The sequence below is a fragment of the Theropithecus gelada genome, chromosome 13, assembly GCF_003255815.1.
Source record: "Theropithecus gelada isolate Dixy chromosome 13, Tgel_1.0, whole genome shotgun sequence".
NCBI classification, from domain to species: Eukaryota; Metazoa; Chordata; class Mammalia; order Primates; family Cercopithecidae; genus Theropithecus; species Theropithecus gelada.
In genome coordinates this window covers 6,284,087-6,298,872 of record NC_037681.1, presented here as the reverse complement: position 1 = coordinate 6,298,872, position 14,786 = coordinate 6,284,087, and the positions used below count along the sequence as shown (strand labels likewise).

General features: G+C 50.4%; 2 protein-coding genes across 2 annotated transcripts in view; both read left to right on the top strand.

Moving 5' to 3' along the window:
• Positions 1–1,754, top strand: part of ACOXL (acyl-CoA oxidase like) — a 365,308-nt gene extending 363,554 nt beyond the window's left edge. The window contains 2 exon segments of the mRNA XM_025353945.1: positions 1,492–1,588; positions 1,591–1,754. Coding sequence (XP_025209730.1) covers positions 1,492–1,588; positions 1,591–1,667 — 174 coding nt within the window. The 3' untranslated portion in view covers positions 1,668–1,754.
• Positions 1,755–6,395: 4,641 nt separating this feature from the next.
• Positions 6,396–14,786, top strand: part of BCL2L11 (BCL2 like 11) — a 43,016-nt gene continuing 34,625 nt past the window's right edge. The window contains exons 1-2 of the mRNA XM_025354802.1: positions 6,396–6,726; positions 7,529–7,935. Of these exons, the coding sequence (XP_025210587.1) occupies positions 6,458–6,726; positions 7,529–7,935 (676 nt within the window). The 5' untranslated portion in view covers positions 6,396–6,457. The remainder of the gene's footprint in view (positions 6,727–7,528; positions 7,936–14,786) is intronic.

Below are 14,786 nucleotides of genomic sequence, written 5' to 3'. Positions count from 1 at the left end.
GGGCTGTGTACGCCACCTCATGGTTTTGAACTGTGTGGTTAAAGACATTGAGAGTTGACAGATTAGTCAGGGATTTGTCAAGAGTATTAATTACAAACTTTGAAATCTTGGTCAGTGAAAGTTCATTTTAGTGCATCTTGAAAATATGATCAAAGGTCTTTTCAGTACTGATTTGATGATGCTTAACCACAGTGTGTGAAGAATGAAGTTTTTCATTAGAAATTACTGATGTAATAATAGAGCACATTTTCAGGGAAGATGTATTGTTGGACTATTACAATTCATGCTCTTTCCCCACCATATCCCTACCTTCTATATATCCCCCATCCCCTATTTCCACCACCTTCCTTCTTGGGACCTCACTGAAAACCTGAAATGCTCTGAAAACCTGAAATGGCATTTTGGACTGCTGCAAAGGAAACTGATCTTAACAACATCAGTGCGGCTCAGAGATGACCACCCTGTGAGGGCAAAGGCGGGGCTGGTGTAAGTGATGTTGTTAAACCTGTAAAAATAAGCCATGAAAACCTAGGGATTTACTGTGATTTGGGGAGTGAAACAAATTTGCCACTGGCTGAAAACTTGAAAAATGGAGTACAATGTGTAGTAGATTAGAAGAAAGGAAAGCTGTCCGTCTGCCCTTGTGTAGTTTTAGAAAAACAATCTTATTATTTTGGTAGCTATTTTTCCTGAAAAAAAAAAAAAATACACTGGCACCTAAGCCATGGAAAATGAAATAAAAATACACCAGTGCAGCTTCCAAACCACTGGCTTACATCTCCCTCTCCTATCCGCTGGGAATGTCTTATCCCTGCCTTCCAGTGGCTGCCAGAACCACCAAGGGCATCCGCGGCGTTCCTTGGCATTGGCGTTAACAGCAGATGGATTTTCCGCAGCAGGCAGGTGGAAGATGGCTAGCATTGGTCCGCCGTCTCACTGTACTGAATTTCAAGAATCATGGCCTACTGCCAGCCAGGTCCGAAGGCGCTAGTCTGGGGAGACTGGAGCAGGTCTCTACTGGTTCACCTGTTCTGAGACTCTTCCTGTTCAGTTGCCTCTGCGCGCCAGAGGGTGGCACCCCAGGCACTCCAGAGGTGGAGAGGTGGGGACGGCAGAGGAGGAAAAGAGAGAGGAGCGGAGGGAAGGACTAGGGAGGGAAGGACCAAGGAGGGAACATTAATAAATTCTCAGACCTTGGTCTCGAGTTCCCGGCTAATTTGGGGGCAAAGCCGCCCCCACGTCCACGCCCACCCCCTTACAGAAAAAGCCTGGGTTTCCACTAGGCTAGGTGTCAGAGTTGGGAATGTCTAAAATAAAAAAGGCTTCCGAGGGTTATTCATGGCCAACAGTTTCCACAGGAGAATCCAAAGGGAAACTAGTTTCCGGGGCCGCTGTGTGTGCGGGTGCTTGGGGGTGGGCGGAAAGCCGCTGGCACTAACGGCTTGTAAGTGTGCCAACATCTGACCTGTCCCATTGTGTCGTGTTTTGCAGTTGCTGGATGTGTGCGACTCGGTGAAGGATGATGCCCTGAGGGTGATCCCCGCCTTTAACATTCCACACACCAACCTCCACGCACCAATCGCCGGAATCTCTACCCTGCACCGCTGCAGCCGCTGCCACGGGAAGGGGCGCGCTCCCAGCGGCCCAAGCTGGGAGCCAAGCTCTAACGGGTGTGGCGGGAAGTGTGGTGACCCGCCTGTAGCTGCCACGACGCTCGCTCCACTGACGCCCGGAGCTGTGGCCGAGGCCGGGGGGATTTTGGTGGCAAAGCGAAGGTCCCGCCGAGGCTGGCGAGGCGCGCCGCTGGCTGCTAGAAAACAGATCAAGACGGTCGCCTAGTGCGCTGGATCTCTGTGCCCTTTCCCTGAAACCCAGCCTGGCCTGACTGCAACCTCTCCCAACTTCTGTGCCCGATCCCCTAGACAATCAGGGTGGGCTCCCCGCTGCGAGCGCGCCCCACAGCCGGGTGCCGCCAAAGGTCTCCTGCTGTTAGCGGTGACTCACATTCCCAGTGATTTAGAAAAACTGTGGTGCCGAGTGAAAGAAAAAAAAAAAAGCAAACACTCTTAGACAAAAGAAAAAAGCTCCACTCTTTCCGTGAGCGGGCAAAAAGGTTCGGTTCAGCAAGTGATGCTTTTTCAGTGAATCAGACGCTCTGGGGCTCTGCAAGGAAACGCACGGACTGGGAGAAGGAAATGGGAGCCTAGAGTTTTGCTCTCGGCAAAACAAGAACTCGGCATGTCCTTCCAGGCCGGCGGTTTCCGTACAGCAAGACAAGGCGCGGAAAACATTTTTACCATCTGACGCTGTAATCTGTCCTTTAGAAGAGCATAGGTGAAAAGTTTAATAAAGAAATTAAGCGATGTGGAAGTCATTCTCGCTGCTTGCAGACGGCGGGGAGGCGGGCCTGGGCAATTTCGGAACTAGGCGAGACCACGGCACCGCCTGTGGTCCCGGGCAAGGGCCATGGATTTCCCATTTCTCAGATCCCAGCTGCCCGACTTCATTCTTGTTTCTTTCAGTCCAAATCATTCTCCCTTCTCCCTCCCTCCACGTCTCTTGGCACCGCTCTGCCCGCGTCCACTGCGAGGGAGGTGACCTAAAACCCATGGGCCCGTCTCTGCGTTCTCTGCGCTCTGGCCCAGTTCCGGGAGGACCTCCCGACGCCGCGGGAGAAGGCTGCAAGGGCTCGAGGCCCCCGACGCGGCCTGGGTCTCGGGGGACATATGAACCCGCCACCTCTGGCCAGCTTCCTTTTAGTGCCCCAAATAGGAGCACTTAGCCCGTTGCTTCCCCCAGATTCTCTTGTTTTTCAAAGTGTTCACAGGGTCGCGAGAGCGAGCGACGCGGGGGCGGCGAAGCTGCAAGGCTGCAAGGCTGCACAGGAACAGACGACAAGAAATAGGGCTTTCTTCTGCGTGGTTCTTTTCCGGTCCCTGTCTGAGTCGCCCGACCCCGCAGGGAGCGCGGAGCATTGCGGCGTTCGGCTACCTTCAGGCTCTCAGCCCAAACAGCAGGTCGCGTTGCTTCTCCCCAGTTGCGACGCCGGACGGCCGAAGAGCAAAGTTCGCCCGCAGTAGGAACTTCGAAGCCCCGTTAGGACAGATCTCGGGCCTCCGAGTCTACTTAGCCGTGTCCACGCCCGTGCCTTTTCCCTCTTGCAGCGAAATAACTGGGCGGGGCCCGACGCGCGTCCTCCAGCGACTCCGGGAACCCAAGGCCTCCTGCACCTCGCTCAGAATTCACCCGAAAATGCGCTGAGACTTTGGCCTGAGGTTGTGCTGTGTCCCACTGACGTTACAGAAGCGCTTATGAATTTAAAAACTGATCCAAGTGGCCGGACGGCAGGACAGCACCTCCTCACTTGCTCCTCTACGACAAGGCCCCTTCCTTCTCCCCGCTGGCTGCGCTGGTGGCTAGGGTGGTCCCTTTACAGAGTTTTCTTAATCCATCTAGCCTGACCTCACCTTCGGGATGCTCCATTTCCCGATCCACCTCCCACACCCCCGCTGCCGTGATCTAGAAGCCAGGGCTGGGGAACTGAGGCGCGCGAGGAGCAGACAGGAGGGCCGGGGTTGGGGGCACCAGCCACGCGTTGGGAGAGCAGACCCGGGTGCAGACTCTGAGGACTGGAGAGGCGGCGTGGAGTTTGGTCTCCTGGGAGGCAGAGAGTGTGGTGCCGCCGACTCCAAGGAGGAAAGGGAATGGGGGGGGGGGCGCGCGGGGAGGAGGAACAGGGTATTTTGCGCTCCCGCACCGCGTCCCGAACTCAGCCGTTCTGCCTTCACTGGCCTCAGCCCGTCCAGGGACAGCTCCTACGAGGTAATCTGCGAGCCCAGCAAATCTTGTGGGTCCTAGCCGAATGTAGTGCGCAACGTTCTCTCACTTGGAGGCCGCCACTCACCTCGGTTTTTTGTGTTTTTTTTTTTCCTAAAAGGATTTTTTTTTTCTGAGTGCCTTTTTCATTTCCCTATTTTACCTGCTCTGCTGACATGCCTCCCGCCCTCACCCAGGAGGCGGCGAAGACGCCCACTGGGACCGCGCCTGGCCATTTTCTGGGCACGTCCTGCCCCCACGGGCTCTGTCTCTTAGGGAGACTGGGCGCGGAAGAAAAGCTGGAGAGCCCCTGCGGGGTGGCAGGAGGGGGGGTGCCTGAGTCCCGCGAGAGGCTGGGGCGAGGAAGATGCGCAGCCAGCTGATCCGCGTCCCGCCCGGCGCCAGGGACCCTCAGAGCGAGGAGAGCTCAAAGACCTCGCCCCGCGCCTTCCCGACGACCGACCCAGTCCCCGCGCCTGCCCCAGAGCGGCTTAGAAACTCAGGGCACAGTGAGGGCGCAGGGCACCTCCTGAGACTTTCCACCGCGGGCCCGGCCAGCGGAGGCTGTGACCGGAGCGCCCCCTCTGTGCCGCGCACGCCGCGGCCGCCACAGGGTTGGGGGAGGTGAGCGGGAGGCCAGGGTACACTTCGGGGTGGGGGATGGGCGCGCACATGGCCGCCAGCAGGCAGAGTCACTCCGGTAAACACGCCAGGGACGGCGGCGCGCGCGGGAGGCAACCCAACGGGGCCACCCCCGCCTTTACCTGTCCGAGCCTGCACGCGCCGGCGGCCTAGGCGCCGAGGAGGCGGAGCTTGCCAGCCCGCGCGCCGGGGCGGGACCTAGCGGGGGCGGGGTCCGCAGTGATTGGGCGCAGGAGCGGGGCCGCCAGCCAGAGCTGGGCTGCAAGGCAGCGCAGGTTTCACTTCGCTCTGCGCCGCCGCCGGGTCTGCAGTTTGTTGGAGGTCTGCGTCCAGCCCGCTCTCGCCGCCGCCGCCACTGCCACCAGTCGATTCTTGCAGTCACCCTGCGAACCCTGCCACACTGCGATCGCATCATCGGGGTATTCGGTTTGCTGAGTTCCCGCCGCCACCGCCTCGGCGCTCTTCCCTTGGCCCTTGTTCCCCCAAATGTCTGACTCTGACTCTCGGACTGAAAAACGCAAGGTAAATACCTCCAAATCCCGCGGTGCGGGCCTGGCACCGATGTAAGACTAGCGCTGGAGCCCGAACGCCACCACCTACTGCCCGCTTCCCGTGCACGTGCGAGCGGAGACGCTAGCATCGGCCCCGCTTGTCGCCGGCGGGAGGTGGGGATCCATGTGGGTCCGGTTCCCTCGGGCAGGTTCTCTTTAGAGAAAGGTCGTTCGCGCGGAGCCTGCGGGCTCTTGGCCAAGTGCGGCTTGGGCCGGAATGCTTCGCGCGGGCCTGGTGAAGGGTCGCACGTCCGGGGAGGAGGAGAGGCAGCGCGTGCTTTTCAGCACCGGCCTGGGAGCTGAGGACCGGCTCGTAGTACCCGGCTTTGCGCCCAGCCGGAAAGTCTCGCCGCCGGCTCCGGCGCCCCAACGGTAGCGGCCGCGCAGTGAGAGCGTGTTTCGCGTCTTGGTTTTTTTGGGCGCGCGGGCCTATTGCGGAGGATTTGCGGAACTGCGGTGGTGATTTAACTGACGAGACAGGGCTTTTCCTTTTACTCATTCAGGCCAAGGTTTCGGGGCCGCTGTTGCATTCGCTTTCTCAAGCGTACCTGGGGCCCCTGCTTGCTCTGCAGGAGTCTTGCGGACAGTGCCATCCACACGATCCACTGACAGCGAGAGATCTAGGTCCTCCCCTGACCACCTGGACCGCGCAGGGGACTAGCCGCGGCCAGCAGAACCTGCGCGGTCCCTGGGGCCAGGCTATCTTAGCGGCTCACGCGTGCCCGAGCACACCCGACCCGGTTCGTGGTGCAGGCTAGCGGCGCCGTGCCCTCTGGGACCTGTTGCCCCAGGGTTGGCGCTGCTGGTGGAGGGCCCGACGGACGCCAGGGCGGAGGATGTGGATTTACTCGATGGTCGCGGACGTGCGCGTCCGTGGCCAGGGGTGGCTCTTCGGCTTTGACTCGTGTCTGCGGCGCACCAGGAGAAAGAGAGAGGAAGTTGTTGGAGGAGAATAATTGCCGCAGCCAGGGCGGTGACGGCCGTTGGGGTCTGCCCCCGACGGGCCAAAACAAGGACAAGTGGCGAGAAGGACTGGGCCTGGCGATGGCCCTGCGGGTCCGGGCGCGGCGCAAGCCCTGCTTTGTCTCCAGGTGACTGGCTGTCCAGTGCGGCGTGAGCTGCTAAGGCTTGTGTCTGGAAGGAGCACAGGGATGGGCAAAGTAGTCGGGCCAGCCGGTCCCCAAATCCTCCGGCGAAGCTGCCGCCGCAGCCACGACCACTGCCCAAGCTGCGCTGGGAGGCGAGTTTGTCAACAATCGCCTCGCCTTTGGCGGCCTGACCCGTAGGCGCCGCCCCCACCGCGGCTGCCGATTGGCTGCGGCGCGGAGCGACCGAGCGCGGACCAATTGGGAGCGCGGGCACCCGGCGCCAGCGGCGCGGGGAGGTCGGCGGTGCCGGCGGCGGCGGCGGGCGCAGAGCGCAAGGGGAGGAGCGGGAGGAGGCGGAGGATGTTCCCGGCGGCTGCGGCCGGGGCAGCGCGGGGCAGAGGCGCGGCGTGCGGAGCCCTTGGCTGCCCGGCGGAGTGCGGCGGCGGGCTGGCGGGAAGGCGCGGGCCGTGCGCTGCGCCGGATACTCTGAACCCAAGTCCAGAGCTTTGTTTCCTGCGCTGCCTTCGTGGTGACGGTCTGGGGGCGCCGGGTCGGCGAAGAGCGCGGGCCAGACGCCCCGGGGCCCGGGCCCGGGCCCAGACGCTACGCTCTGAAGGGAAGGCGCGGACGTGAGTTTCGGCTTGATTGCCTTCTGAGGGGGGGGTCTGTGGGATGAAGGGGGTGGGCACCGGTGTCGCCTAGCCTGCGGACCTAGTTGGAGACTTTGCAGGGGTTGGCTTCTTCCCCCCCCACCCATTTAGGGGTGTGCACCTAACGGTGCCGCTGCACCTCAGAGAAGTTCTGTCTGGTTCGGTGCGGCGTGCGCGGTACGGGAGCGGGAGGGAGGAACCGCGGGAGGGAGGGACCACGGGCGGAGAGAGCGCCGGAGCCGGGCCGAGCCGCGCTGGAGTTACAAACTCTATTGTGACGCACTTACTACGACTGACGGCCGCTGCCAAACCTTCCCCAGACTTGCTGCCCTCAGCATTTTCGGCAAACAATGGGGCCGGAGCAGGGAACGCGGCCAGCCGCCTGCAATCGCTGCGTCTGCGCCCGCTCCTATGCTCCAGCGTCCTACCTAACGCCGCCGCTGGGAGTTTCTGACTTATCCAAGTCCGTCCTGGGCAAAGAGCACACGCGAATAGACTTCAGATTAACTACTTTTCTGGAAACGCGCGTGTGTGTGCACCAGTTCCTCAAGCTGTTGACATTGTTACTGTATTTTGTTTGGGGGTACGAAGTTTAATCCCACCTTCTACCAAAAAAAAATTATACCTTTATTATTTTAGGTGCAATTTTTTTATTTGGGAGATTGTCGGAAAAGTATAGAACATGAAGTATTTGGGATTAACCCTAAGAGCTGATTTATTCTTTTTTTTTTTTTTTTTTTTTTTTTGCTTAAAATAATCTTAGTTTTTATTTTACTTGCAGAAAAAAAGACCAAATGGCAAAGCAACCTTCTGATGTAAGTTCTGAGTGTGACCGAGAAGGTAGACAATTGCAGCCTGCGGAGAGGCCTCCCCAGCTCAGACCTGGGGCCCCTACCTCCCTACAGACAGAGCCACAAGGTAATCCCGAAGGCAATCACGGAGGTGAAGGGGACAGCTGCCCCCACGGCAGCCCTCAGGGCCCGCTGGCCCCACCGGCCAGCCCTGGCCCTTTTGCTACCAGATCCCCGCTTTTCATCTTTATGAGAAGATCCTCCCTGCTGTCTCGATCCTCCAGTGGGTATTTCTCTTTTGACACAGACAGGAGCCCAGCACCCATGAGTTGTGACAAATCAACACAAACCCCAAGTCCTCCTTGCCAGGCCTTCAACCACTATCTCAGTGCAATGGGTAAGCAATGCCTGGGTAAGAGGCAGTTGACGTGTGGATGGTTGAATCTGCTTGAAGACTGTGTGTGGCATTTAAAATCCCCTTTTAAAATCCCATTACTGATTTATTCTACGTTTTGATGGGAATGGAGGATGTGTCAAACTATCAACCAACTTTTTTTGAGACGCGTCTTGCTCTGTCGCCCAGGCTGGAGTGCAGTGGTGCAATCTCAGCTCACTGCAACCTCCACCTCCCGGGTTCAAGCAATTCTCTTGCCTCAGTCTCCCAAGTAGCTGGGACTACAGGCGCGTGCCACCACGCCCAGCTAATTTTTTGCATTTTTGGTAGAGATGGGGTTTCACTGTGTTAGCCATAATAGTCTCAATCTCCTGACCTTGTAATCTGTCTGTCTCAGCCTCCCAAAGTGCTGGGATTACAGACGTGAGCCACCACGCATGGCCCAAGCCAACATTTTTACAAAGTTATTAACTTTTGTGGCAGTGATGAGTTGAGGTCCAAACATTAGCTCTCAGGTCTGCCTTCATTAAGCAAAAGTGTGTAACCACGACATGTTTTAACCACCAGGCTTTACATAGTAATGACATTTTGCTTGAAAGGGAACTCATCGTTTACAGAAAATAGCTTAATAATGAAAAGTGTAAAGAAAGATGACGATCATTTTTGAAAACGGCACTTTTAAAAAAATGAACGAGTTTGTGAAAGCAGTACCAACATAGAACCATGAAAATGGTTTGTTTTCTGCTTAAATTCCTCTTTACACTTCTTGCTCAGAGGGTTTGGACATAGTGCTAATCAGATTAGGTTGTCGGTTTTTATTTCAGGGATTAAAGGCAGTTGTAGGGTTTGAACCAAGAGTGGCTAACATAAATACCGCAGAGGCCCGCAGCAAAATCATGGAAGGAACTGAGCTGGTGGAGACTGGTGAATTGGAGAGTATTTGCCCCTTCTATGTTTGGGCCACGCCTAATTGTGGCTGTGAGGACATGTGGTCTCAGGGTGGGTTTTTCCTCTATTGCAAGATAACCCAGGAATGCAAAATTGATGCCAGATACCCTGTTTCAACATTGACAGCTAATTTAGATTTTGAAAACATTGTACAAGCTGAAAAGAAACATCTGCAGACTTGATGTGGCCCTTGAACCTCCAGCATGTGACTTTGGGTGCATACTTTGGGTAACCCTCGTGAGGGTCTGAGTCTGTGTTGATCAGCTTGCTGTTTCCCACCAATGGAAAAGGTTCATGTCTTGATCAGGAGTCAGTCACATTGACCATTCGTCGAGATTCGCTTGCCATACATGAGCAAGATAGAAGTAAGTCGGTAAAGTTACCAATTAGGAAATCCAGTACAGAGTCTATGATTGTACTTCATGATGAAGGCTAACTTAACAAACCCATCAAAGTAGACACTGGAACAAAATGACATTTCTAAATACCATCTAGCTCTGTTTTCATAGGCTTCAGTGAGGTAAATCGGGCAGGTGTTTGCCCATGTTACAGAATTGGAAAGAACCTCAGAGTGGTGGTCACTTGTCAGAGGTTGGGCACACCTGTGAAGTGGTGGGCAGAAATGACAAACATCCCAGCAGCTACACATGTTGGCTGCACATCTCCTGCCAAATGCCAGGAGGTACTTTTTTAGGGCCCCTCCTTAGGGAAAGGAGCTGGAAGTTTTATTATTGCTGTTACTACTACTCGTGAACTCATTTCGGCCTTAGAAGTTCTTGGTGCTTATAGTTTTTGTTCTGCTCATGAAAATGCTCCCCCATATATGTGATCATTCTTGCTTACTATAACATCCTTGCTTACTAAATGAGTTAAAAAGGGCTTTATGGTGTGTATCCTGAAACACATGTACTTTAAAGACCTTCTGGAAGCTATTAGCTTTTCACACTTTCACAACAAAAGCTTCACACTTGTGGTTATTGAGCTATTTTCTCTAACCAGGTCCCTTTCAAGCAAAATGCATACATTGGTCTCTGTAGATGGTAGGTTAATGCATGGAAATAGTTTCTCCTTCCCGGGAACTGGGAATAGTGGGTGAGATAGTATATTTTTTAATGTAAAGACAGGCATGAATGCTTTTTTTGGTGATAAATACTATTTTACAAGCTAATTATAAGTTAAACACTATTACTTGAGATGAAAGATATAGGGCTTCAAAGATCATAATCTAAATAATTATGCACAGTTAATGGTTATACCTGTGAAGTAAAGTAGTGGATCCTGAGGTATAATTTTATAGTACTAGCTACATTTCAGTAGATGGTGTGATGAAGAGTTTAATGCATAGGATTAACTGAGAAGTTACAAGGAGTTTGGTTTAAAGTTAATGTCCCGAGGTAAATTTTCAGTGTTAAGTTTTTGGGAGATTTGTTTTGGAAGAGGATGAGTTGTGGTTGGGGGAGGAAAGAACTTAGCCAGATGTGAGTTTCTTAAATTGAAGCATAAAATTTACAATTTGTGTAGTCCATAATTTTCTGTGGACATTCTACAGTCTTAGTTCATGCCTGAAGACCACTGAAATAATGCTGAGTTCATAAGTGGTTCTCTTGACATTGTTTAGTATTCTTTACTCAACCCTATCCATGAAGTTCTTCAATGAAGCTTTTGATAATTTATTGCAAAATACGTTTTTCACAAAGAAGTCATTATGATTGGTTTGAACTAGTGGAACACAAATGTGAGGTTAAAAAGAGATTCGCCTTAGCCAGGGGCTCCTTTAGCCACAAAGCAGTTTTTTGCTAGCAACTTGGGTTAGACATCAGTGTGTCTTGAAGTTTTGTTTTTGCATCTTTGTTCTAATGAGAAAGTAAAGTCCTATGAGGAATGTATAGTAATTACGTGTATTAATACTATTTTCATATTTTCCTTTATGTCTCTGATTTTTCTGAAGACAGATTCAAGGAATCAAGGAATATATTTATCTGTTGGGCAACAGATGCAGTTTTTTCACTTTTCCTCAATTTTAGTCTCCTTACACTCTGGGGGGATTAACTTGACAAATGATACCTTAGTGAATAACTGATTGTTTTTATCAAAATCACTCATATGTGTCGGTTTACTGAGTGCCTTTTTGGATGAGTGTTTTATGCCATATGTGTTTTTAATGCAAATTAAAGCGTAGTCAGTACACTAAAGTGTAGTCGGTACGATTGAAAATAAGAGTTGAGAAAAGTTAGGATATGGAGGAATGCTCCCTAGTGTCATGTTAGTAAATGTCTTCAATTTTATACTTGTTCCCTGGCACATCGGAATTCACAGATGGGAGTTAATGGCTTTCTTCTTCTTTTTTTTTTCCTCAGTGTCTTGTGGGTACTTCTCTTATAGCTGGTAATTGTCTGACCCCTCCTTTAGTTTGTGAGCTCCCTGGGCGGGGAATAATGTCCTGCAGATGCTAGCGAGCGCCTGACAAAGAGGAGAAGCCCAGGAGATGTTGCGGGTCAATCCACCTCTGCCTGTTAGCCTTTCCAAGGAGCAGTTTTTAACTGAGGACAAATAGTTTAAGAAGGCAGGTAGCAAGAAAAAGATCCTGACCTCTGCTCCGCCAAAATGTTTTTAATTACCTGGATCTAGCTGTAAGGATTGCCACATAGTGGTGATAGCTAAGGTCTAGCTCAGCACTGCACAGCAGGGAAGCCACGCACAGCATTAAGCACTTGACATAGGACTAGTCTGAACTGAGTTGTGCTGTCAGTGTTGATACACACTGGATTTTGAGAAAATAAAAAAGAATGCAAAATAGTTCAATTGTTTTCATATGGGTTACATGTTGAAATGGTATTTTAAATATATAGGTTAAATGAAATATAAACTTGTATTGCAGTTAAAAAAATACAAAGCATAAAATTTACCACCTAAACAATTTATTTCTAAGTGTACTGTTCAGTAGTGTTCAGGTCACTCATTTTGTTGTGCAGCCAATCTCCAAAACTTCTTCACCTTGTAAAACAGAAACTCCGTACCCATTAAATAACTCCCCATTTCTCCCTCCCCCCAGCTTCTGACAACCATCATTCTATTTTCTGTCTATCAATTTGACAACTTCAGGTACCTTATATAAGTGAAATTTATACCATATTTGCCCTTCTATAACGGGCTTATTTCACTTAGCATAATGTCGTCAGGGTTTATTTATCTTGCAGAATGTCAGAATTTCCTTCCTTTTTAAGGCTGAAGGTTGTTCCAGTGTGTGTATATCACATATTTCATGGATCCATTCAGTTATCAGGGACACTTGGGTTGCTTCCGCTTTTTGGCTGTTGTGAGTAGTGCTGCTATGAACATAGGTATGCAAATATCTTTTGGGGATTCTGCTTTGAAGTTTTTTGGATATATACTTGGAAGTGGAATTGCCAGATCATATGGTAATTCTATTTTTAATTTTTGGGGGAACCATCATGCTGTTCTCCATAGAGGCTGTGCCATTTTACATTCCCACCAACAGGGCACAAGGGTTCCAATGTCTCCACATACTCACCAACACTTTTTTTTTTGTTTTAACAGTAGTCATTCTAGAGGATATAGGTGATAGTTCATTGTGGTTTGGATTTATATTTACTGGCTTAGATTTGTATGGCCACCACCACAGTCAAGATACAGAACAACTCAACCACAAGGATTTCTCATGATACCTTTTTATAAGCACAGCCACCTCTCTCCCTCTTCCTTGAGCATCTAGTCATGCTCGTCGGTGATTAACTAAAATGTATTTTAATATTGACTTTCTCTGTTTCTTTCTACCTTTTTAAACGTGGCTACTAGAAAAATGCAAAATTCGATCTGTGGCTGGTGTTCTGTATCATCTCAACAGGCTGGCCTCACAGAGAGAGGAGCTGGAGTGTGCAGTGCTGCTCTAGCAAGCAAGACTTGACTTTTCCCACTCAGGGCACATCACTTCCAAGAAGCTTACTCCTTGGGTTATTTGGTTGACCTAAGAAAATGAAAGTGATCAGCCGAATCTTGTGAGCATTTTAAACATTAAATGAGCATTGTAAACAGCGGCATTCTCCAGGCAAATAAGGAGTTTTGTTTTACCTCTTTAAACTCCATGGTATATTTGGACTTCAAAAAGTAGATGGTAGAGCACATGCTTCCTCAGCACCTCCTGGCTGCCTGGAGCCTCGCAATAGAGGTGTCTTTGAGGGAGTCCCAGCTCTGTTTCTGAAACCCCATAGTCGCTTGTTTGACACCAAGAGAAATAAGGAAACTTTTTAGGTCCTAAGTGGGAAGAGAAAGTGCTAGAAGAGAACGATATTCTGCTTTACCAGTTCCAAACACATTAATTGTTAGTTACCCAATTTTAAATTTGCATCTTAAAACAATTTTTTTTTCAGATAATCATAGATTCCCATACATTTATAGGAAATAATGCAAAGAAATCGTATATGCCATTCACCCAGTTTCCTATAGTGGTAACATCTTGCCGAATTATAGTATGCTGTCACAACCAGCAATTTTACATTAACAGAATCCATCTACCGTATTGAGATTTCATCAGTTTCACATGCAGTCCATTTCATGTGTCTGTGAGTGTTTACTTCTATTCAGTTTTATCAAATGTGTAGGTTTGTATGGCCAACACCACAGTCAAGTTACAGAGCAACTCCACCACAAGGATTTCTCATGGTACCTTTTTATAGCCACAGCCACCTTTTTGTCTCTTCCTTGCCCCTGGTAACCACTCATCTGATCTACATATCTATACTTTTGTCATTTCAAGGATGCTGTATAAGTATAATCATACTGCATGTAACCTTTTGAGATTGGCTTTTTTCACTCAGCATAATTTCCTTGAAATTAATCGGACATATTGTGTAACAATAGTGCCTTTTTATTGCTGAGTAGTATTCCATAGATGATGCACCACAGTTTGCTTAACTATTCACCTGTTGAAGGACACTGTGTTTGCATGTTCTGGCAAGGCCCTGGCACAGCTAGAACTCAGGGAGGATTAGAAGAAGTATTTATTGTACTTTTACTTCTCGTTTTTGTGTTTGTTTGTTTGTTTTTGAGACAGAGTCTCACTCTGTCGCCCAAGCTGGAGTGCAATGGCGCCATCTCAGCTCACTGCAACCTCCAACTCCCGAGTTCAAGCGGTTCTTCTGCCTCAGCCTCCCAAGTAGCTGGGATTACAGGCATGCACCACCACACCCAGCTAATTTTTGTATTTTTAGTAGAGATGGGTTTCACCATGTTGGCCAGGCTGGTCTTGAACTCCTGACCTCAAGTGATTGGCCTGCCTTGGCCTCCCAAAGTGCTGGGATTACAGGCCTGAGCCACCACGCCTGGCCCTACTTAGCATCCATGTGTTCAGTTTTAGTATATAGAAATACAATTGGTTTTTGTGTGTTGGCCTTCTGTTGTGCAGTTTGCTGAACTCCTTAATTCTGAGAGTTTTTCATAGATTTCCTGGGAGATCTGTATAGTTATGTGATCTGCAAATAGGGACAGTTTTATGTCTTCTTTCTGATCTGTGTACATTCATTTTCTTGCCCGGTTGCACTAGCTAGAACTTCTAGTGTTTGTGTTGACTAGGAGTGGTGAGAGCAAACAACCATACCTTGTCCCCAGTCTTAGGGGGAAAGCTTTCTGTTTTTAATCATTAAATATGATGCTAAGTGTAGATTTTATATGAGTGCTCTTCAAAAGAATGAGGAAGTTTTAACCTGTATTCCCAGAATGCTGAGAGTTTTTGTCATAAATGGGTGGTGTTAGGTTTTATAAAATGTTTCTGTATCCATTGATGTGAGCCCCTGATGTTAATTTATGTTAACCTGTTGATATGGGGCATTCCATTGATTTGCAACGTTAAGTCTCTCTTGGATGTCTGAGACAAATCCTGCCTGGGCAGG